The following is a 22,991-nucleotide window of genomic DNA, read 5'->3' as shown; positions in this document are numbered from 1 at the left end:
TTGGAGAATTTTGAGCATCACTTTGCTATCGTGTGAGATGAGTGCAATTCTGAAGTAGTTTGAACATTCTTTGGCATTGCCTTTCTTTGGGATTGGGATGAAAACTGACTTTTTCCAGTCCTGTGGCCACTGCTGAGTTTTCCAGATTTGCTGGCATATTAAGTGTAACACTTTCACAGCATCATCTTCTAGGATTTGAAATAGCTCAACTGGAATTCCATCACCTCCACTAGCTTTGTTCATAGTAATGCTTCCTAAGGCCTGCTTGACTTCACACTCCAAGATGTCTGGCTCTGGGTGAGTGATCACACCATCATGGTTATCTGGGTCATGAAGATCTTTTTTGTATAGTTCTATGTATTCTTGCCACCTCTTCTTAATATATTCTGCTTCTGTTAGGTCCATACTATTTCCATTCTTTATTGTGCTCATCCTTGCATGAAATATTCCCTTGGTATCTCTAATTTTTTTGAAGAGATCTCTAGACTTTCCCATTCTATTGGTTTCCTCTATTTCTTTGCATTGATCACTGAAGAAGGCTTTCTTATCTCTCCCGGCTATTCTTTGGAACTCTGCATTCAAATGAGTATATCTTTTCTTTTCTCCTTTGCCTTTAGTTTCTCTTTTCTCGGCTATTTGTAAGGCCTCATCAGACAATCATTTTGCCTTTCTGCATTTCTTTTTTCTTGGGGATGGTCTTGATCACTGCCTCCTGTACAATGTCATGAACCTCTGTCCATAGTTCTTCAGGTACTCTGTCTATCAGATCTAACCCTTGAATCTATTTGTCACTTCCACTGTATAATCGTAAGGGATTTGATTTAGGTCATACTTGGATGGAAACTTTCCTGTAGCTCAGATGGTAAAGAATCTGCCTGTGATGCAAGAGACCAGGGTTTGATCCCTGGGTTAGGAAGTTCCTCTGGAGAAGGGAATGGCAATCCACTCCAGTATTCTCGCCTGGAGAATTCCATGGACAGAGAAGCCTGTTGGGCTACAGTCCATGGTGTTGCAAAGATTTGGACACAACTGAGCAACTAACACACAGACACAAACACACACACACACACACACACACACACATACCTGATTGGTCTAGTGGTTTTCCCTACTTTCTTCAATTTAAGTCTGAATTTGGCAATAAGGAGTTCATGATCTGAGCCACAGTCAGCTCCCAGTCTTGTTTTTGCTCACTCTGTAGAGCTTCTCCATCTTTGGCTGCAAAGAATATAATCAATCTGATTTCTGTGTTGGCCATCTGGTGATGTCCGTATGTAGAGTCTTCTCTTGTGCTCTTGGAAGAGGGTGTTTGCTATGACCAGTGCATTCTCTTGCAAAACTCTATTAGCCTTAGCCCTGCTTCATTTTGTACTCCAAGGCCAAATTTGCCTGTTACTCCGGGTATCTCTTGATACTTTTGCATTCCAGTACCCTATAATGAAAAGGACATTTTTGGGGGGTGTTAGTTCTAGAAGTTCTTATGGGTCTTCATAGAACTGTTCAACTTCAGCTTCTTCAGCATTACTGGTTGGGGCAGTCGGAACTTCCTGTGTAAGTTCCAAGAGTCCTGTGTAAGTTCTGGTGGTTCTATGATGGGGTTAATGGCGACCTCCTCCAAGAGGGCTTATGCCATACCCAGGTCTGCTGCATGGGATTTCTGGATCATATGGTAGCTCTATTTTTAGTTTTTTTAAGGAAACTCCATACTGTTCTCCATAGTGGCTGTACCAATTTCCTTTCCCACCAACAGTGTAGGAGTGTTCCCTTTCCTCCACACCCATTCCAGAATTTATTGTTTGTAGATTTTTTTCATGATGGCCATTCTGACTGATGTCAGGTGATATCTCACTATAACAAAAAGACAACCCACAGAATGGGAGAAAATATTTGCAAACAATGTAACCAACAAGTGATTAGTCTCCAAAATTTACAAACAGCTCATGATGCTCAATATCAAGAAACAAACAACTCACTCAAAAAAATGGGTCTAAATAGATGTTTTTCCAAAGAAAGTCTATACATGGCCAAGAGGTACATGAAAAGATGCTCAACACAGCTAATTATTTTTATTCCACATATAAGAGAGATCATATAGTATTTGTCTTTCTCTGTCTGACATCTCACTTACCATCAAGGGCCACCTAAGTTGTCTAAAATGGCAAGATTATAATTGTTTTTATGTAGAAAAATATTCAATTATATAAATATACCAAATCTTCTTTATTCTTTCATCCATCAATGGGCACTTAGGTTGATTCCATAGCTTGGCTATTGTAAATAATGTTGTAATGAGCATAGGAGTGCATACTTCTTTTTGAGTTAGTGTTTTTGTTTTCTTTGGCTAAATGCCCAGAAGTGGAATTTCTGGGTCATATGGTAGTTCTATATTTAATTTCTTGAGGAATCTCTATACTGTTTTCCATAGTGGCTGCACCAGTTTACATTCCTACCAACAGTACAAGAAGGTTCCCTTTTCTCCACATCCTTGTCAACATTGTTATCTCTTTGTCATCTTGATGATAACCATTCTAACAGTTGTGAGGTGATTTTAATCTACGTTCCCTGATGATTAATGATGCTGAGCATCTTTTCACATACCTGTTAGCCATATGTATGTCTTCTTTAGAAAAATGTTAAAAATTGAAATCAGTGGGGAAATATCCATGATAAAGAAAATAACAATACATTGCATGAAGACAGGATTCAATTCTGCCACACCTGTCTCATCCTAATTCTGGCCCTGGTCCTTTGTTTATCATAACAGGAGGCTGCTCTGTGGACTGTAGACTGTCAACTTGAGTTATTTAGATATTGCCTTAAAACATGGCTGATTCATGTCAATGTATGACAAAAACCACTACAATATTGTAAAAAAATTAGCCTCCAACTAATAAAAATAAATGAAAAAAAAAAGAAATAAAACAAAACAAAAAAAAATACTATATGCCTTGATTGCTGTGCCCTCCTCCAGGAGGATCTTCCTGACCCAGGGACTGAACTCACATCTCTTATGTCTCATTCATTGGCAGGCAGGTTCTTTACCACTAACACCACCTGGAAAGAAATAAGGCACCAACTACTCATTTTCTGCATTCCCTCCAAGCTGGGGGGAGATGAGGAAATGTCTGTCGGTCAAAGGGTACAAGCTTCCAGTTATAAAAGAAGTTCCGGGTATATATAATGTACAGGACAGTGATTATACTTAACAATACTGTATTGTGTACTTGCAAGTTTCTATGAGAGCAGTTCTTAAATTATCTCAGCCTTAACAACAAAAATCGGCAGTTAGGTGAGGTGAAATGTGTTAACTAACCTTATTGTGCTAAACATTTCACAATATATATGTGTATTACATCATCAGGTTGTACACCTCAATCTTACACAAATACCTCAATGAAGCTGGAAAAAATCCTCCAGCCCCTGGGAAGACCCATATCCTGCAATGACTCCTAGGAGGACTTAACCTGCCCCACCTTGAGATAATCAACTCATTCCAGTTGCCCCAGGACTTGTCAGGATTTAGCACAAGTCCTAGATTCCAGAAAATTGCTCAGTCCCAGGAAACCAGGGTAGTTGGTCCCCTGACTTGTAATGCTGCTCCCCTAGGATGAGATTGTGCCTTTTCTTCTGATTCTGGACCCCAGGAAAGAATCCCTGGTCCCAGTCACTATTTCTGTATAACCAACCTCCCCAAACACAGTGATGAGAACCAAAAAAAACATTTTATTCTGCTTGTGGAGTCTATGGGTCAGGAATTTGGACAGAAGACAGCAGAGACAGAGGCTCCAATTTCGGGAGCCTCCACTGGGAAGATTCAAAGTCTGGGAGTGACTTGGCTATTGGCTGGAACCTCAGCTGGGGTACCATCCAGAACTCTTCTCCATGGCTCTCGTGTGATTTCTTTGTATGGGCTAGCTTGAGGTTCCTAAGAGCCCAATGGCCAATTCCAAAAAACACATCAAGAGACTAAGGTGGAAGTGCAGAGCAGTTTCATGATCACACTTCAAAAGTCACATACCAACACTTTCTTCACATTCTACTGGTAGAGGCAGTCAAAAAAAAAATTCCATGGGTTTCAAGGAGATGGGACAGAGACTCTACCTCTTAATATGGGAGTGGCACAGGTGTAGAAGGGGCTTCCCCAGTGGCTCAGTGATAAAGAATCCACCTGCAATTCAGGAGCCCCAGGAGATGCAGGTTCGGGCCCTGGGTCTGGAAGACTCCCTGGGAAAGTCAGGACACTACACAGATAGTGAAGTGCTACCCACTCCACTATTCTTGCCTGGAGAATCTCATGGACAGAAGAGCCTGGCAGACTACCGTCCACAGGACATGACTGAAGCGACTTAGCACAGCACAGCACTAGATGAAGTCATAAGGGTAGAGACTCCATGAGTGGAATTAGTGCCTTTATAAGAAGAGGAAGAGATACAAAAGAGATGCAAAAATGTTCTCTCTCCACATGTATGCATCAAGGAAAGGCCGGGTTATGACAGTGAGAATGCCCCTCTGCAAGCCAGGAAAAGACCCCTCACCAGAACATGACCATGCTGTCACCCTGACCTAGGACTTTCAGCCTCCGGCACTGTGAGAAAACAAAGATGTTATTTCAGTCACCCAGTCTATGATATTTTATTATGATAGCCTGGGCAGACTAAAACAATTTTTTCCACAGAACTCATGCTCAAGAGAGTAAAGTAAAAGCATGTGTGAGTCCCTGCAGCAGTGTGTATACCAAGAGGTGGTGCCTCCCTCTGACCTCCAATTCAACATGGCCACCAACCCCTGAAAAGGACCCCAAAGCCACCAGCTACTGGCCACAGGAAATGCAAGTCTGGTTGCCCAGGCCCCTAGGTGAAGAAACCCCTCCTAAAGTACTTTCTGCCTTGGAGAGGGCAGAGCCTATGGGTCTTCGCTCCCCAGAGTGTTCTTCCTGGTCTTCTGTGCCAAGGTCTAGGCTGCGCCTGACTGCTAAACATTTGTAAGAACTAGATCTCATGCTTTTGAATACATATAATCTGCCAGAAGAACGAAAAGCAATCAGAGGCCTTATTTGAATTAGAAGACATGTTTTTAAAGTCTATTGACAGTAAAAGCATCAAAATCCCATTGTGTGACTGTTGTCAAAGCCAAATTAAGCTCCCTAAGGGCAATTTTAGAGATGTAAAGTTCTGCTTCTTTAAAAACTTAAATGCTCAGGGGACAGCACACATTCTGTGTGACTTCAATTCTTCTGTTAAAGCTGTAAAAAAAAAAAAGAAAGAAAGAAAGGAGAAGAAAGCTACTTTCTTGCTCTACATTTCAAGTCTGAATAGTGAGGAGAGAGAACAACCCACAATATGGCATAAGAATAGCAAACAAATAAAGGAAAGAATACAAAATAGATAAATAGGCTTTATTAATCGTTTCTGGCTAGGCAGAGTTTAAAGAGCTCCACTGTATTCTTCTGGTACATCTATTAATTTTCAGACAGAATTTATATTTTTATGTTTTTCCTATACTGAAAAGTAAATGCTTGTGTGTGTGCATTTTGTTGTTGTCAAATTGTGTAGGCCCAATAAAAATGAACTGTTTGCTCTTCTTTATATTTGATTCAGACTTCTTTAAAAAGACTCCATTCTCATAAAAGAATAAATGAACACCCAATCCTAGAGTGGTTTGGAATCCAATTTAATCAGTTGTAAGAAATCAGTTGTAACTGACTTCTGTTTCCTAAAACGGGGTTCCAGTGAATCAATAGCATAGTGTGTAGATTATAAAGAAGACTATGAAATTATCTGTTCCCAGCATCCATACCCTTGAAAGGCACATTACAGATCCTTGCATTCAAAGATGGAATCTATTTTTGTACCTACTGCATCTGGGTTGGCCCCTTGACTTGCTTTGGCCAATGGAATATTGGCATATGTGACGCAAGGAGAGCCTTCAAAAGCATTTGTGCGTTGGAGCTTGCCATCTCCTGCTTTTCTTGAAAACCTATCTGCCTCTATGTAAACATGCCCTGGCCTGATAGACACATGACCCAGTGAGCCCTGTTGTCACAGCCACTGCCATCCAAACCCTAGAAGCAGAACCACTAGTTGATGGGGAGCCAACTGTAGAATTGTGAGGGAGCCCACCTGAGACCAACAGAAGAATCTGCCCAGCTGAACCCAGACCAAGTTACAGACCTTTGAGCTCCATGTAAATGGTTGGTGTATTAAGCTACTTGTTATGTTTCAGAGTGGTTTGTTATGCAGCAGTGGTTAACTAACACACATAGATTTTCAAGCTTTTATTCTCTTTGAATTCTAGAAGGTAAACTTCCTAGTAAGAGAAGTAGTGTCTGCTCAGTCTCCCAATACAAGTAATTGCTATCACTTTTGATTTTTTTAATCATATTTTCCTCCTGTCCCTTCCCATGATGACACTGAGTTGGTAGGGGTTAGGTTAAACAGAACGTATGACAGTTACAGAATGAAAGTGACTTTACTCAGGACCATTGCTAGAGTTGTAGGGCCCACTGCAATGAGATTTTGCAGTGGGGGAGAGAGATTAGGTTCAACTCTGAATACAAAAAATAAAGAGTGAATTTATAGCCAAGGAGCAGGGGCAGGTTCATGACGGGGTGAAGGGAAGGGCCAGAGGATGGAAAATTACTAAGAATCCTAACAGGTCAGGTCAGCGTGATCAGACATCACCTGAGGGGTGATGGGATATGAGGAAACCAATCAGATAACGGAGCATAATCAGGTTTGAAGAATGGAGTATTCTGGCTAAATTGACTAGGGATACTTGCTAAAAATTAGACAATGTAGAAAGGAACAAAGAAGCCCAAAAGTCAAGATCTAGTTGGGGAGAGGATTCAGAAGAGCCTGCCTGACTAACGTTTGGTCAAGGAGAGACTGTTGATGAAGAGACAGAATGTGAAAATGGGCACTTTCAGCCTGTCTTCCACCCAACACTAGAGGGCACAGCTGTGGTGTGCCCCAGCATGAGCCAAGCAAACACTCCAGGCAACTTACTTCACCTCCCAGCTCTGCACTGGAGTGAGGGCTGCCACAACCAGGGAGAGAGCTCAGCCATGGGACACCGAGGAAACTCTCACCCAGGACAGTGTCTGGGCAGGGCAGGAGCGGCCAGTGCTGGCGCTTACACAGATAATACATCAGGATGGTCCTGATCTCTAACAGAGCTGGGACTGTCACAGCCTACACCATGATGCACACCAAGAGCCCATGTGGGCCCCACCAGCTCTGTGGTGTGGGTCCACATTGGGGCAGTGGAGGTTGGGGGTAGCGATCGGCTATAAGGGACAAATTTCTAGAAATGTACAATCTCCCAAGACTGAACCAGGAAGAAATAGAAAATGTGCGTGCTCAGTCGCTTCAGTCGTGTCTGACTCTTTGCGACCCCATGGACTGTAACCTGCCAAGCTCCTCTGTCAATTGGATTCTCCAGGCAAGAATATTAGAGTGGGTTGCCATGCCTTCCTTCAGGGGATCTTCCCCACCCAGGGATCGAACCTGAGTCTCTTGCATCTCCTGCATTGCAGGCAGATTCCTTACCCACTGAGCTTCCTGGGAAGCCCCTGAAATTGAAACTATGAACAGACAAATTACTACCAAATGAAATTGAATCAGCAAAAAAAAAACCAAGCAAGCAAAAATGGACAGAGGGACTGAATAGATGACTTTCCAAAGAAGACATAGAGATAGCCAACAGAAACATGAAAGATGCTTGACATCACTAATTATCAGGAAAATGCAAATCAAAACCACAATGATATATCACCTCACACCTGTCAGAATGACTATTATCAAAATTACAAGAAATAACAAGTGTTAGAAATGATGTGGAGAAAAGAAAAACCCCGTTCACTATTGGTGGGAATATAAATTTGTGCAGCCACTATAGAAAACAGTATGGACATTTGTCAAAAAATTAAAAGTAGAACTACCATATGATTCAACAATTCCACTTTTGTGTGTTTCTCTGAAGAAAGGGCAAACGTTATTTTGAAAAGATACATGCATCACTGTGTTTATTACAGCATTATTTACAAAAAGCAAAATATGGAAGTATACTGAGTGTCCACCAGTAGATGAATGGATAAAGAAGTTGTGTATATATACAACTGAATATTACCGAGCCTTTAAAATCTTGTCATTTGCAACAACATGGATGGCCCTCAAGGGTAAGTGAAGTTAAGTCAGACACAGAAAGACAAATACTGTATGATTTCACTTATATGTGGAATCTAAAAAACGAAATGAACAAACACAACTAAACAGAAACAATCATAGATACAGAGAACAAACAGGTAGTTGCCAGAGGAGGAGTTAAATAAGTGAGGGAGATTAAGAGGAACAAACTTCCAGTTACAAAATAAATGTCACAGTATGAAATGAACAATGTGGGAAATATAGTCAATTATTATGTAATATTTTTGTGTGGTGACAGATGACAACTAGACTTAGCATGGTAGTCATTTTGAAATGTATAGAAATACCAAGTCAGCATGTGTGTACCAGAAACTAACATAGTGTTGTAGGTCAATTATACTTCAAGAACAAGCAACCCCATAGAAAAAGAGATTAGATTTGTGGCTATTGGAGGCAGAAGATAGTGGGGGGAGGAAATTGGATGAAGGTAGTCAAAAGGCACAAACATCCAGTAATAAAATAAGTACTGGGAATGTAGTATACACATGGTAAAGGTAATTAACACTACGGTACATTATATATGCAAGTTATTAAGAGAGTAAATCATAAGCGTTCCCACCACAGGGAAAAAAGTTTTTTTCTATTTCTTTGATATTGCATGTATATGAGATGATGTATGTTCACTAAACCTATTGTGGTAACCATTCTATGATGCATGAAGTCAAATCATCATGTCGAACATCACGCACACAAAAAAGAACCAAATCTGCCTGATGAAACGCCACATCTCCCTTCTCTTACGTTGTAGAATCTTTTTGCCAAGTTTAATGCCCATGACTAATGGATGTGCCACAGAGTACAAAGTTTTTTCCAGCTATGCATGCATGCATGTTAGTCGCTCTGTCGTGTCCAACTCTTCGTGACCCCACTGACTGTAGCCAGCAGGCTCCTCTGTCCACGCAACTCTCCTGGCAAAAATACTGGAGTGGGTTGCCATTTCCTCTTTCAGGACCATTTCCTCCTCCAGTAATAGTATCAGCCAAATCTATAGATGATAATAAGCCACGTGGGGAGCATGTACTTGTGATCTTAGCCAGGGAACCCCCCCACACACATAGTTCGTGTATCTGTTAGTTCAGGCCTATAAAGGTCTGGCTAGGGCAGCCCAATTCGCTCCAAGTCTTTGTCTTCCAACAAAGAGTCACGGCACAGAACTCAGATTTGCTCCACCACAGCCAAAAGCAGCCTCTTTTGACTGTGTCACAAGAAAGGAAAGGAAATTGCCATTTGAAAATGGTTTGGGAATGAGAAGACTTCTGAAGCACTAAAGAAAAGCCTGCTGGTCTGCTGTTAGGGATCATATTTCAACCATCCTTGGCAAATTTGCAGACTCTGCCTCTTGGCCCTCAACTCTTCACTGAGCAAAAGACCTCGCAAATAGGAGACACTAATTGATTGATCTCATGCAGACCACAGCAGCCTTCTCCAAGAGAAGACAGTTAGGAAAGACCATTGAAAAAAGAAGCTGGAAAGATGGTCCCCACTCCCAGGTCCTCAGGGGCCACTGAAGCTTGTTCCACTGGTTGGAACATAACCACTATGGCTCATATGGTTTCACATTTTGCCTGGTACAGATCATCTGGTTTTGATCACAAGACAAGCAGAGTAAGCAACTATAGCTGGATTGACAAAAACCCTCAGCCGCTCCTGGAAAACTACAAATATACTTTATGACAACATCAATAATACCATGTCCCACTGGGAAAGAAAACATAGCCCAGGCCTCAATTCCTCATCTTGAGCTTTCCCTACTATAAGAGGACTTAGGCAACCTAAGACTTTCACAGGAAGACTGGTTAGGTAGAGATCATCTTAGCATGTCTGAGGGGATGTGAGGAACATGAGCTTTGAAGAACAGCATCGAAACATGTATATCTAGGGTGAAACAGATCACCAGCCCAGGCTGGATGCATGAGACAAGTGCTCAGGCCTGGTGCACTGGGAAGACCCAGAGGGATGGGGTGGAGAGGGAGATGGGAGGGGGGACCGGGATGGGGAATACATGTAAATCCATGGCTAATTCATTTCAATGTATGACAAAAACCACTGCAATGTTGTAAAGTAATTAGCCTCCAACTAATAAAAATAAATGGGAAAAAAAAAAAGAAAGTTTCTGCTACAAAGTGTTCCTTGTTCAAAAACTTGTACAAAACTGCATACTATTGCTTTCTCTTGGAATTTCATAGAACATTTTGACATTTCAAGAGCTCTAAAAAGCCATGCAGCAACAAAACCACAACAAAAAACACAACAGCAACAAAAACCACATTTATGCAATCAGAGAAGCCATTATTCTTGTAAAACCTATGAGCATTCTTACAGATGTGCTTTCTCATAGAACACACTTCAAGAAACACTGAGGGTCATTCACATGTATCTTCCCACTCAGAAGTTCCACTTTCTTTTTTATCATTTATTTTATTGAAGTATAGTTGATTTACAATGTTGTGTTAATGTCTGCTGTACAACTAAGTGATTATATATATTTTTTGTGACTCCATGCCCTATTGACTGTAGCCCCACCAGACTCCTCTGTCCATGGAATTCTCCGGGTAAGAATACTGGTGTGGATAGCCATTCCCTTCTCCAAGGGACCTTCCTGACTCAGGGATCGAACCCAGGTCTCCTGCATTGCAGGCAGATTCTTTACCATCTGAGCCACCAGGGAAGCCTATATATACATCCTCTTTTTCATTATGGTTTATCCCAGGATATTGACTATAGTTCCCTGTGCTATACAGAATGACCTTATTCATTCATTCTATATACACCAGTTTGCACCTGCTAACCCCAAACTCCCTGTCCATCCCTCCCCACCTCTCTCCCCTTCAGCAACCAAAAGTCTGTTCTCTATGTCTGTGAGTCTGTTTCTCTTTCATAGACAAGTACATTTGTGTTATATTTTAGATTCCACATATAAGTGATATCATATTACACTTGTCTTTGACTTATTTCACTTAATATAATCTCTAGATCCATCTGTGTTGCTGCAAATGACATTATTTCATTCTTCTTTATGGAGCAGCTCAATTCTTGATGCTGAGATGCTGAGTCAACCTGGAGGACAATGCTCTCAGAAGATCAAGGTGGCCCCAGACCTGTTTGAACTTAGCGTTGACAGCAGCCCTGGGGCAGAGCGGTGAAAGTCCTTTCCTTGAGGGGAGCAGCCTGGTATATGTAGGGTGGTGCTCAACAGACTGAGCCCAGATCCCTTGGTTTAAGTCTAGGTCAGGAACTTCAGAAGAAGCACTGCTGCTGCTGCTGCTAAGTCGCATCAGTCATGTCTGACTCTGTGCAACCCCATAGACGGCAGCCCACCAGGCTTCACCATCCCTGGGCTTCTCCAGGCAAGAACACTGAAGTGGGTTGCCATTTCCTTCTCCAATGCAGGAAAGTGAAAAGTGAAAATGAAGTCGTTCAGTCGTGTCCGACTCTTCACGACCCCATGGACTGCAGCCTACCAGGCTCCTCCGTCAGACGAAGCACAAAGCCCTAAAAATATATGCCCCATACATATATGCTCTAATTCAAGATAAATTCAACTTAAATTGTAAAATAAATACATGGAAGCATAACAGAATTCTGAATGGTTCCATAATAACGACTTCAATATTTGAACTGCTTGCCCCCAAATTAATACTCCTGCTCTGCCTAGTGCCCCAAACACTAGTCCTGTCAGCATTCCTACCCCAGGATCTGCCATCAGTTGACCTCTTTTGGCTCCAGTTAAAATAGCAAAGGAAGTTAAACTAGTCTAGACCCTAGACTTCAGATAACTGCTATGATTACTTCCAGCTCTAAGGTTCTGTGATTCTTCCTGCTCTATTAACCAGCCCTGGCATTGGAGGATGAAAGGCTTCCCCAAAGCAATTCCCAAGGTGCCCACGGTAGGACACACTGCTGGCTTCTCACCAGCCGTTGGAAACTGTGGATGTCCATTCCACCTGCCCTCAGTGCTTCCTTCATTCCCATCCTAACTGATGGCATCCAAATTCAAACACTGCAGCACTTTGCCTGAGATCTTCCTCTGACTGTTGACAGTCTGTATGAGGCAGGCTGGAACTACAATGGAGTTAATATCCCCGAGAGCATCCCTCAATCAGCGGTGGCTGAGAGTTGGTCTATAAACACCCCCGCTCACTGACCCTCAGTTGGAGTAACTCCAACGTGTGTGCTCTCCAGTATCTCCCAGGATTCCCCAACAGGGCTGAACCTCAGTTGTCCACAGTGGTAGCTAACTTGGCAATATACTCTTTTTTGGCTTCTTTCATTTCCCTATCTTTGCTCCCTCCTCCCCAACCTGTATTTCCTGAGATCACCTTTCACTCCTCAAATCCTTGTTTAGAGTTTGTTTCTGGGGAACCCAAGCCAAAACAGTGCTAGTCATTCATTTCCCCACTTTCTTCCCCCCCAACCACACCTTGTTTTGGTTTAGCTGTCTACCCTGCAAGAAAATGGACTCCGACATGGTAAATTCAGTCCCCTTCCCAGTGATGAGGTAGGATGTGATCCAGTGCTAGCCAATGAGATCTGAAGGGAGGATTGGAGGATTCTGGGAAATAATTTCTTGCTCTAAGAGATGTCTCCTGTTCTTCCACTAGGAGTTGATATGTCTGAATGTGAATGCCCCAAACTGCAGCCACCAATTTATGACCAGGGAAGCCAACCTGGAGGGAAAATTGACTCGAGAGATGGCAAGATCCTGTCTCTTTTTTTATCATTTATTTACTGGCCACACTATGTGGCTTGTGGGATCTTAGCTCCATGACCAGGGATTGAACCCGGGACCCTCAACAATGAAAGGGCAGAGTCCTAACCACTGAAGATCCTGCCTCTTTGATGTGTTTGAGCTTCTGGAGTCCACTAAATCTCTGAACTTTTTACATGAGGAAATAGATTTTGTGGTATTTAGACAAATTTCAGGGGATAACAGAGGATGAGATGGTTGGATGGCGTCAACAACTCAATGGACATGAGTTTGAGCAAGCTCCGGGAAATGATGAAGGGCAGGGCAACCTGGTGTGCTGCAGTTCATGAGGTCACAAAGAGTTGGACATGACTGAGTGACTCAATAACAACAGTAGGAAAATTCTGTTGCTTGCAGTTAAAAATACCCTATCTGATCAACCTTCCCAAAGATTTCAGGAATAAAATCAAAGTTTGTTTTGGAACTTTGCCACTTGAGAAATTAAATCCTGCATAATTTCTAACAGATGTCTTAATAACAGGGACTGGTTCAATAAATTATGGCACATATCATACATCCATGAAAAATTCTCCTTTAAGAAAAATAATGACACAGAAAATTATTTCAGTGTATTTTTAAGTTAAAAAGCACAAGTATGGTATAAATGCATTGAAAAAATGTTAAAGTTCACTCCCAGAACCATTAACATTTAATTTTCTTCATCCACCAAGTTTCTATTAAGAAGATGTATTGCTTTTAATACTTGAAAAAAGAGGACAGGATATTTGAAAAAGTAACCTAGGCTCCTTCAAGTGTTCCTTCTCTTTCCTCTCCGTCAGGTAAAGAAGCAAGTGTCCAGCATCAAAGTACACATTGAAAGCAGAAAGCAATCAGAACTCTTTAGGAACCTAAATTTCAAAAGGTCAGCTTCATGAGCTGTTCAGAACAGAGCTTTCACAGAAGTCATAAAAGATAACCATTTCTCTTGCTACAAGGATTACAGGCAATGTAGAATGGCTTCCAACAGCCTGATGGAGATATCTAGGTTTGCCTTCCTCCCTGAGCCACTGACCATTGGGAATACTATAGATATATAAAAAAAGAATACCTGATCGCCTGGTTTCAGGAGAGGTGGCAGGGTTTGAGGAACATCTTCTAGGAGCTAATTTACTAAAGAGGAGGTAGGGTTCTGTTGGTTTTTTTTTTTTTTTTTTTGCAAGATGAGAGGAAAACATCCAAAAAGGAAGCCAGAATAAGAAAGCAGGGAGAAATTAAAACCAGCCTCACGAGGGTGATGGTGAATGGAGAAAAACAACACAGAGTGAAGCAGGAAGAGAAACAATAGCCAAGAAGCCCAATGGCTGGCAACCTCTCCGAGGGTGAGCCCTGGACATCTGAAGTTGCTGACACTTCATGATAACATACAGATAGTCACAGGCACCAGCAATTCATGCATTGGTCCCTGATGTGTAAAGCAAAGAGGGCACAGGCTGGTCCCACATTATGGATTCAGAAGGATGCCATGTTCCTTGGGTATGTGGGCAAGGTGGAAAGCTTTCTGAGAACCCAGTGCTGCTTCTGTATGTTTGGGAATGCAAGTTAGACTCCCTGAAACCATCAGTACAAACTCAAACCACATCTTAAGAGGCTTTGTCGTAGAGTACCTGGTATACTGTGTTACGCTTCAGAGAAGCTGAGTTCAAGCTTCAGGTCTGGTATGTACTAGCTGTGTGACCTTGGTTGTCCACTGTGTGCGTGCGTGTGTGCGTGCCGAGTCATTTCAATAGTGTCCGACTCTGCGCGACCCCATGGACTGTAGCCCATCAGGTACCTCTGTCCACGGGATTCTCCAGGCAAGAATATTGGAGTGGGTTGCTGTGCCCTCCTTCAAGGGATCCTCCCTACCCAGGGATCGAACCTGGGTCTTTTATGTCTCCTGCAGTGGCAGGCGGGTTCTTTACCACTGGTGCCAACTGAGAACCCCTAGTTGTCCATTAAACATCTGTAAACCTCAGTTTCCTCATCTATAATAATAATTACTAGCTTTTCATCCTTCATAAATTTCTTATAAGAATCTAGTGGAATAATACATGTGATAGTGCTTTATAAAACTACAGAAGTCTCCACACTGTAAGGTACTATTTGTGATTTTGAAGTCCTAGTCAGGAAAATCTTAAAGTGGGGAACTAGGGATGGTTAACATGCTAAGGGAAACAAATTTTTAACAATGGTCATCTAGAGAAGAAACACAAACGTATAGATCTACCACCTTGGAGCAGATGGTGCTGACAGAGAGAAAGCTGAACACCATTAAGTTGTCATCTTTTATATCAAGGGAAACAATTTTAGAAAGAAGTTTGAGAAAAGAATCAAAGCCCAAGAGAGCTGAGGGAATTATGAGATCTCTTCCTTGGGACTTCATGTTAAACAAATTATTTCTGTTCTCCCCCTCCCCCCAAAAAAGAAAAAATTTAGACATTTGATCCTAAGACCAATGTCTGGAGAGCATAGAAGAATCACGTTTGTGTCATTTGGGCCCTCCAGGAAGCAGACTCTGAGAAGCAGCTGAGAGTGCATGAGGTTTATGGATTTGCAGATGCCTGAAGGGAAAGATAAGGAGAGAGGAGGCAATTTGGGGCAGGGAGCACCTCAAACCATAATACATCTCAAGGCCTCAGCCACCCCAACAAGGAGTCCTGGAGCACAGATTTCCGCTTTAAAGGAATTCTGATGGGCGGGGGCAGCCAGACCTTACTACCTTCACTGTGCTCAGTCATTGACTAGCGGCTGCCCAGGAAGAGTGTAGCCTCAGCTCAAAAGTTGAGCTGGATTCTGAAGTGCTAACAGTTGGTGGGTTCGATCCCTGGGTCGGGAAGATCCCCTGGAGGAGGGCATGGCTACCCACTCCAGTATTCATGCCTGGAGAATCCCCATGGACAGAGTAGCCTGGCCGGCTACAGTCCATGAGGTCACAAAGAGTCAGACACAACAGAGCGACTAAGCACAGCACAGCAGTTGGAGGGCATCAGCTAACTGCACTCTTAAGCGTGGATCTGCACCCTCTTTCATGAAAAGAGATGGAGCAGTACATCTCCACAGCTGCCACAGTGTTGACTAAGGGAGATGCCAGGGGATCGAAGATGTTCAGATATACTGGGGTTTTTTTTAGGGTGGCCTCTAGAAAGTCTAGACTGGACTACTGAGCAAAACTACTGTTTGAGAGCACTTAACAACAGGCAATGGAGATCACTAAAGGCCAGTAGGATTCATCAAGAAAATACCTACACCCATGGCTGATTCATGTCAATGTATGGTAAAAACCACTACAATATTGTAAAGTAATTAGCCTCCAATTAAAATAAATAAATAAATTTTAAAAATACCATAATAGCTCATCTCACTGTTTTGTTGTTGTCATTGTTACTTGTTTCTATTGATTTTTAGTCTTAAAAAATTTTTATTTTATATTACAGTATGGATGATTAACAATGCTGTGATAGTTTCAGGTGCAGAGCAGAGAAACTCAATCATACATATACTTGTATCCATTCTCCCTCAAACTCCTCTCTCATCCAGGCTGCCATGTAACATTGGGCAGAGTCCCCTTGAGTTGCTATACAGTAGGTCCTTGTTGGCTATCCATTTTAAATATTGTTTATTCGCTAGGTCATGTCCAACTCTTTTGCTATCCCATGGACTGTAGCCCACCAGGCTCCTCTGTCCATCAGATTTCTCAGGCAAGAATACTGGAGTAGGTTGCCATTTCCTCCTCCAGGAGAGTTTCCTGATCCAGGGACCAAACCTGCATCTCCCACATTGGCAGACAGATTCTTTACCACTGAGCCACAAGGGAAGCCCATTTTAAATATAGCACTGTGTAAATATTGATTTCAAACTCCCTACACTGTTGGTAGAAATGTAAATTGGTATAGCCACTATGGAGAACAGTATGGAGGTTACTTTAAAAAATGAAAATAGAGTTGCCATATGATCCTGCAATCCCACTCCTGGGCATATATCCAGGGGAATACATGGCCTGAAAAGATACACGCACCCCAATGTTCATTGTAGCACTATTTACCATAGCCAAGACATGGAAGCAACTAAATGTCCATTGACAGAGAAATGGATAAAGAAGATGTGGTACATATATACAATGTTTTGGGGTTTTTTCTTTTATTGGCTTTTTTATTTTTTGGCAGTGCTACACAGCTTGCAGAATCTTAGTTCTCTTACCAGGGATCGAACTTAGGTCCTTGGCAGTGAAAGCACAGGGTCCTAATCACTGGAATGCCAGGATATCCCCTCATTTACTGTTTATTACATCACTAGTCTGACACACATACATCAGGAGAATGTTAATAATACCGTATAACCAGATTTCAGAAAGATATTATTGAAATCTAAAACCATAGATTTATCATTAATATGGACTGGGTAATAATTTAGTTGGGCATATTCTGATATCCTAAAGCAATCATGCCCATTGAGATCAATTAATAAGACATACATAAGCAGTTAATGTTTTAAATTCAAAGATCCAAAACCAGGATTTTTGTCTTCCAACACCAATTCTTCTTTCTCATTCGTGACATCTGTCAAGAGTATTATATTTTCCCAGACATCCAGGTGTGAAAACTCTGAAATTCCGTGACTTCTTCCTTCTCCCTTTTTCTCTTCATTGACTCAGTTTCCAAGTCATGAAGACTATATCTCTTATGATCTCTCACATTCATCCCTTTGCTTTCATTCCTTGGTCTTGAGCACCATTTCTTCAAATCAGCTCCGTGTCATGGCCTGCCCAGTGTTCTTCACACATTAATCTAGCCCACACCATTCACATTGACCTTCCATGCCACTCCAAATCATTGGCTTACTAGCCAGGGCCCCTTCAGTGGGGTCCTTCATTTATGCTTCTCATCTTACCATTTGCCCATGTGTCCCACCCTCTAATGGCTCAGCTGGTAAAGAATCCGCCTGCAATGCGGGAGACCTGGTTTCCATCCCTGGGTTGGGAAGATCCCCTAGAGAAGGGAACCCACTCCAGTATTCTGGCCTGGAGAATTCCATGCACTCACTCCCACCCCTGGGATTAAACAAATCAAAGTACTGCTCTTACTGTGCCTCCTGCTGGCTGTCGGCTGCCTTGCAGATTTCTTCAATCCTGAGTCACACATTTTTTTAAAAAAAAAAGAAAAAATCTTCAACGTTTCTGAAATTAGGAAGCACCTTATATTCAAGATCATACAAAACTGTCAGCCTCAGAATTAAGGCAGAAGTGATGATAGGCTCCTTGCTGCCTGTGACTGAGAATTTTGCAATGTGTAAAAGGGATTGGTTCATCTAATTGTCATTACAGCTGTATATTAATTTTGGATACCTAATTTTTACTTAAAATGAGGCAGCATATGCTATAAACTGCTCTGGATGCTTGAGGCAAAAGAGGGGAAGATCTCTGCCCTGGTGGAGCATATATCATGAAGAACTGTTGCCAGGTTCTGAAGACTCTATCTGTCACAGGATCTGGTGGACTTTTAAGAGAAGATCTTTAACTTCTAGTGACAAATAACTCAATTAGGGGAAAAAGTGAAACTATGGTTCCACCAAATAAGTCATGAAAGCACAATCTGTTACACTTTGTGTGACAGAAAATCATTTGAAGACAGGAACCTGTGTTTTGTTACCCTTGTCCTTTCCTCTTTCTTCCCCTCCCACCCCTTACCAGTTCAAGCAGAGAGTTAGTCCCCTTCTCATTTGCTCAGAGGGAGAATATGGCAGGGAAGAAAGCAAATATGGCCTAAAAGAGAGGGAATCTTGGCTCTACTTCCTGGTGGTACTAGGAAAAAAAGGTAAAGTGAAAAAGTGAAACTGTTGGTCACTCAGTCGTATTCAACTCTCTGTGTCAGCATGGACTGTAGCCTGCCAGGCTCCTCTGTCCATGGAATTCTCCAGGCAAGAATACTGGAGTGGGTAGCCATTCCCTTCTCTAAAGGATCTTCCTGACCCAGGGATTGAACCTGAGTAAGGGAGTGGCAAAATTCCAGAAAGAAAGTGACACTGAAGGTACATCTAAAGGCATGATGGCAGTCTTGCAGGCTAAAGCATGTGTCCCAAGTAGAGTTTGAAGGGGTTAGAAGGGAGAGTGGTACCAAATATCTCCATCCAGTGGCTGAATGTTGAGTAAATCCCACAGAGCCACAAAGAAATTCCAGAAGAGGAGAGAAGAACTCAAGAAATAACCATGCTAAGTTTTTCCAGTAATCCAGAATGGAAAGCTCAAAGTAGAAATCAGGTTGAATTATAAAATGTAAAGTTGTATGCCTTCACATATGAATATGTAGACTGAAAATCTTACCTGCTATACTTGCCATGTCACTGAATTAAATGTACCAAAGAGACCGAGAATCAGGTGAACATTATGAAAAGCAGTGAGTCCATGGAAACAAGCAACTCAGGAAAATGTTCAGACTCCAAATGTGAAAAACACTTTCAAAATTTGGTCAGGATTCAAAAAAGGGAAGTAGCAGATACTTAAAGTTATAAAGAGAATCTCAATCATTTTTCAAGTTCAAAGCCTTAACCACTCGGCCATCGCTGCTCGATCATTTTTAAATGGATACTTGATATCACGTTTCTTATATTTTTCCTCTAAAAAGCTGCTACTTCAGTTGATAGTGGATATTACAATTCATGGCATTTTTGAAGTGAGGAAAAAATCTGTTTTTCATCATTCTGAGGAATTTCTGCTGTCAAAATCCTACCCATCAGCAACCAAAGTGTCAAAAACAAGGGATTTGTTAAATAATTGTGCTATACCTATATAGTGGAATAGAGTATTTATAAATGGTCTCATAGAAGAATACTTAATGAATGAGAAGATGTTAAAGTTAACTAAATTTTTAAAAACCTCTGTGTGTGTGTGTGTGTGATATCTATAGGTCTGCTTCCAAAGTGTCTCTCAAGACCTCCAACCTTTAATGTTATCTTTTAGTCTAATAGCCAAATGGCACACCTGAAATGTCATCTCATATACCTCGTATGGGAGGTCTACCAGTACTAGGGTGATCAATCATTTGAGTTTTCCCAAGATTAAGGGGTTACCTGACCTGAGATTTTAAGACTAACATCAGGACAGCCCTGGGCACACTGGAACAGCTAGTAACTCTAATCAGTGCCTGATATCAGGAGCTGAATCAAGTCCCTGGTGTAGCAAGCTGCTGCTGTACTATCCATGACCAACTTTCCTGAGCTCTTGGTCCCCCGCCTGCTGATACCATCTGCAGGACCTAAACTAAAGCCTTGAGGTAACATGAATGTGCGCTCAGTTGCTCATGTCTTTGCGACCCCATGGACTGTAGCCCTCCAGGCTCCTCTGTCCATGGGATTATCAAAGCAAGAATACTGGAGCGGGTAGCCATTCCCTTCTCCAGGGGATCTTCCTCACCCAGGGTTCAAACCCATGTCTCCTGCATTGCAGGTGAATTCTTTACCACTGAGCCACCAGAGAAACCTGGTGTAATATATGTTTTGTTAAATCACATTGAATCTAGAACATCATTTCTAGCACTTTCTCCAGGGATCTGTACTTAGCCCTGTACCATTTTTTTGGTATTTCTGTACCTTTTATAAATGCAAAAGACCCTGTTAAGAAGATGAAAGACAAGTTGCCACCTGCTGCTAAGTCACTTCAGTCGTGTCCAACTCTGTGTGACCCCATCCCTGGGATTCTCCAGGCAAGAACACTGGAGTGGGTTGCCATTTCCTTCTCCAATGCATGAAAGTGAAAAGTGAAAGTGAAGTCGCTCAGTCATGTCCGACTCTTCGCTACCCCATGGACTGCAGCCTACCAGGCTCCTCCGTCCATGGGATTTTCCAGGCAAGAGTACTGGAGTGGCGTGCCATTGCCTTCTCCGAAGTTACCACCTGGGACAAAATATTTGCTAGCGACCTAACCAACACAGAACTAGTGTCTAGAATATATAAAGAATTCTCACAACTTCATAACAACAACAAAAAAAATGACATTTCATTGAGGAGGCTATACAGTTAGCTAATGAGCACATGCTTAACCATCAGAGAACTGCCCTTAGCCTGCTCTTCCTACCAATCTTTAGCAAAACTCCCCAGTTCTTCAGAGGCCATCCCCAGCCTCTTCTTGACTCCCTTTCCCCTCTCTCAACCCAAGCCTGCCTTAATTAGCACGACCATCTACCTCATGCTCTGGACCTTATCTTGGTGTCAGGAGGAAGGCCATCCTGGGGCATCCAGTCCCACCAAGTCAGCCTGGCCATTAAGAAGAGCACGACCATCTACCTCATGCTCTGGACCTTATCTTGGTGTCAGGAGGAAGGCCATCCTGGGGCATCCAGTCCCACCAAGTCAGCCTGGCCATTAAGAAGGGAGTGAAAGTCACTCAATTATGTCCGACTCTTTGTGACCCCATGACTATACAGTCCATGGAATTCTCCAGGCCAGGATACTGGAGTGGGTTGACATACTCTTTGCAAAGGAATCTTCCCAACCCAGGGATCGAACCTAGGTCTCCTGCACTGCAGGCAGATTCTTTACCCTCTGAGCCAACAGGGAAGCCCAAGAATACTGGAGTAGGTAGCCTATCCCTTCTCCAGTGGATCTTCCCTACCCAGGAATTGAACCAGGGTCTCCTATATTGCAGGCAGATTCTTTACCAACTGAGCTAAAGGAAGAGGGATTTTCAGGTAAGTGGGGAGAAGGGTAAACACAACTGGGTGCAGGTACAAGGATCTTTCTGGTGCTTTTCCCATCACACCAGAGGCCATTGGGTCCTTTCCCCTCCTTTCTTCTCAGATAGGCAAGAGGAGCTGAAGCATAAACTCTATTGAGTTTTTCTGTTTCCTAAGCCAGGGGTCCCCAACCCTTAGCCATTGACCAGAACTAGTCCATGGCCTGTTTGGACCTGGGCCACACAGCAGGAGGTGAGCAGCGGGTGAGCAAGCAAAGCTTCATCTGTATTAACAGCCGCTCCCCATCACTCTTATTACCTCCTGAGCTTAGGAAAACAAGCTCAGGGCTCCCATTACAGTGAGCTGTATAATTATTTCATTATATAGCACAATGTAATACTAATAGAAATAAACTGTTCAATAAATGTGATGTGCTTGAATCATCCCCAAACCATCCCCCCACCCCCGTTATCCACGGGAAATTTGTCTTCCACCAAACAGTCCCTGGTGCCAAAAAGATCGGGGACCACTGCCCTAAGCGGTAAAAAGGCTTCACCTTTCAAATCAAAATGTGCTGCTTAATGGCTGGTGAACTGACTTCTAGTTCTTTCACAGCCAAATATGGCTGGTGAAGGGGCAGGCCGAATTATCCACGGCAGGGGGCCGGGGAGGGGTTGGGGGGTGTGTGTGTGTGTATGTGTGTATGTGTGTGATCCATAGGGACAGATACACCCAGAATTAAAACAGTGGAGGGTGGAGGCTTTCAGGATCCTTTAAAACTCCCAGGTGGAAACCAGGTCGGACATACATCCTGCCTGGACCTTTCCTGCACAGCCAGGATATCCTGTGTTTGTCAAAAGGACGGCATAGGGAGGCCCTGGCCATTGTCCATCCCGAAATCTGCCCTTCAGCCCCTCCCCAGCCTGTAGCAGCCGCCCCGGGGCAGAGGAAGAGTAACTCTGGAAACGGTTTTATCAGCATCCTCCACGGACTTCCTCACCTCCTCCCCAACCTCATTAGCCCCAAGGTCCTTAGCATCCTCCAGCAGAAACCTGTGAAGCTGGGATAGGGTCAGCGCCCTAAAGCCAGCCCCTTCTCTTTTGCCAAGACCTGCCTCTGCGCAGCCCTAAGTGGGTGCAGCTGGAATCCTGAGCCTGCGATGGAGCCCCGGCTGGGGCCCAAAGCTGCCGCCCTCCACCTGGGCTGGCCGTTCCTGCTGCTGTGGGTCTCCGGCCTGAGCTACTCTGTCTCCTCCTCAGCTTCTCCCTCTCCTTCTCCGGTGTCCCGAGTCCGAACGAGCTACAATTTGGGAAGGACTTTCCTCGGTCTTGATAAATGTAACGCCTGCATCGGGACATCTATTTGCAAGAAGTTCTTTAAAGAAGAAATAAGGTCAGA

At 42.9% G+C, this 22,991-nt stretch overlaps 1 protein-coding gene across 1 annotated transcript in view; it reads left to right on the top strand.

Moving 5' to 3' along the window:
* Positions 1–22,579: 22,579 nt before the first annotated feature.
* DIPK2B (divergent protein kinase domain 2B) overlaps positions 22,580–22,991 on the top strand; it is a 44,522-nt gene continuing 44,110 nt past the window's right edge. Inside the window, exon 1 of the mRNA XM_020877339.2 lies at positions 22,580–22,985. Within this exon, the coding sequence (XP_020732998.2) occupies positions 22,753–22,985 (233 nt within the window). The 5' untranslated portion in view covers positions 22,580–22,752. The remainder of the gene's footprint in view (positions 22,986–22,991) is intronic.

The sequence above is a fragment of the Odocoileus virginianus genome, chromosome X, assembly GCF_023699985.2.
Source record: "Odocoileus virginianus isolate 20LAN1187 ecotype Illinois chromosome X, Ovbor_1.2, whole genome shotgun sequence".
NCBI classification, from domain to species: Eukaryota; Metazoa; Chordata; class Mammalia; order Artiodactyla; family Cervidae; genus Odocoileus; species Odocoileus virginianus.
The sequence above is the reverse complement of the archived record's forward strand: the minus strand, read 5'-3'. Positions and strand labels throughout refer to the sequence as shown.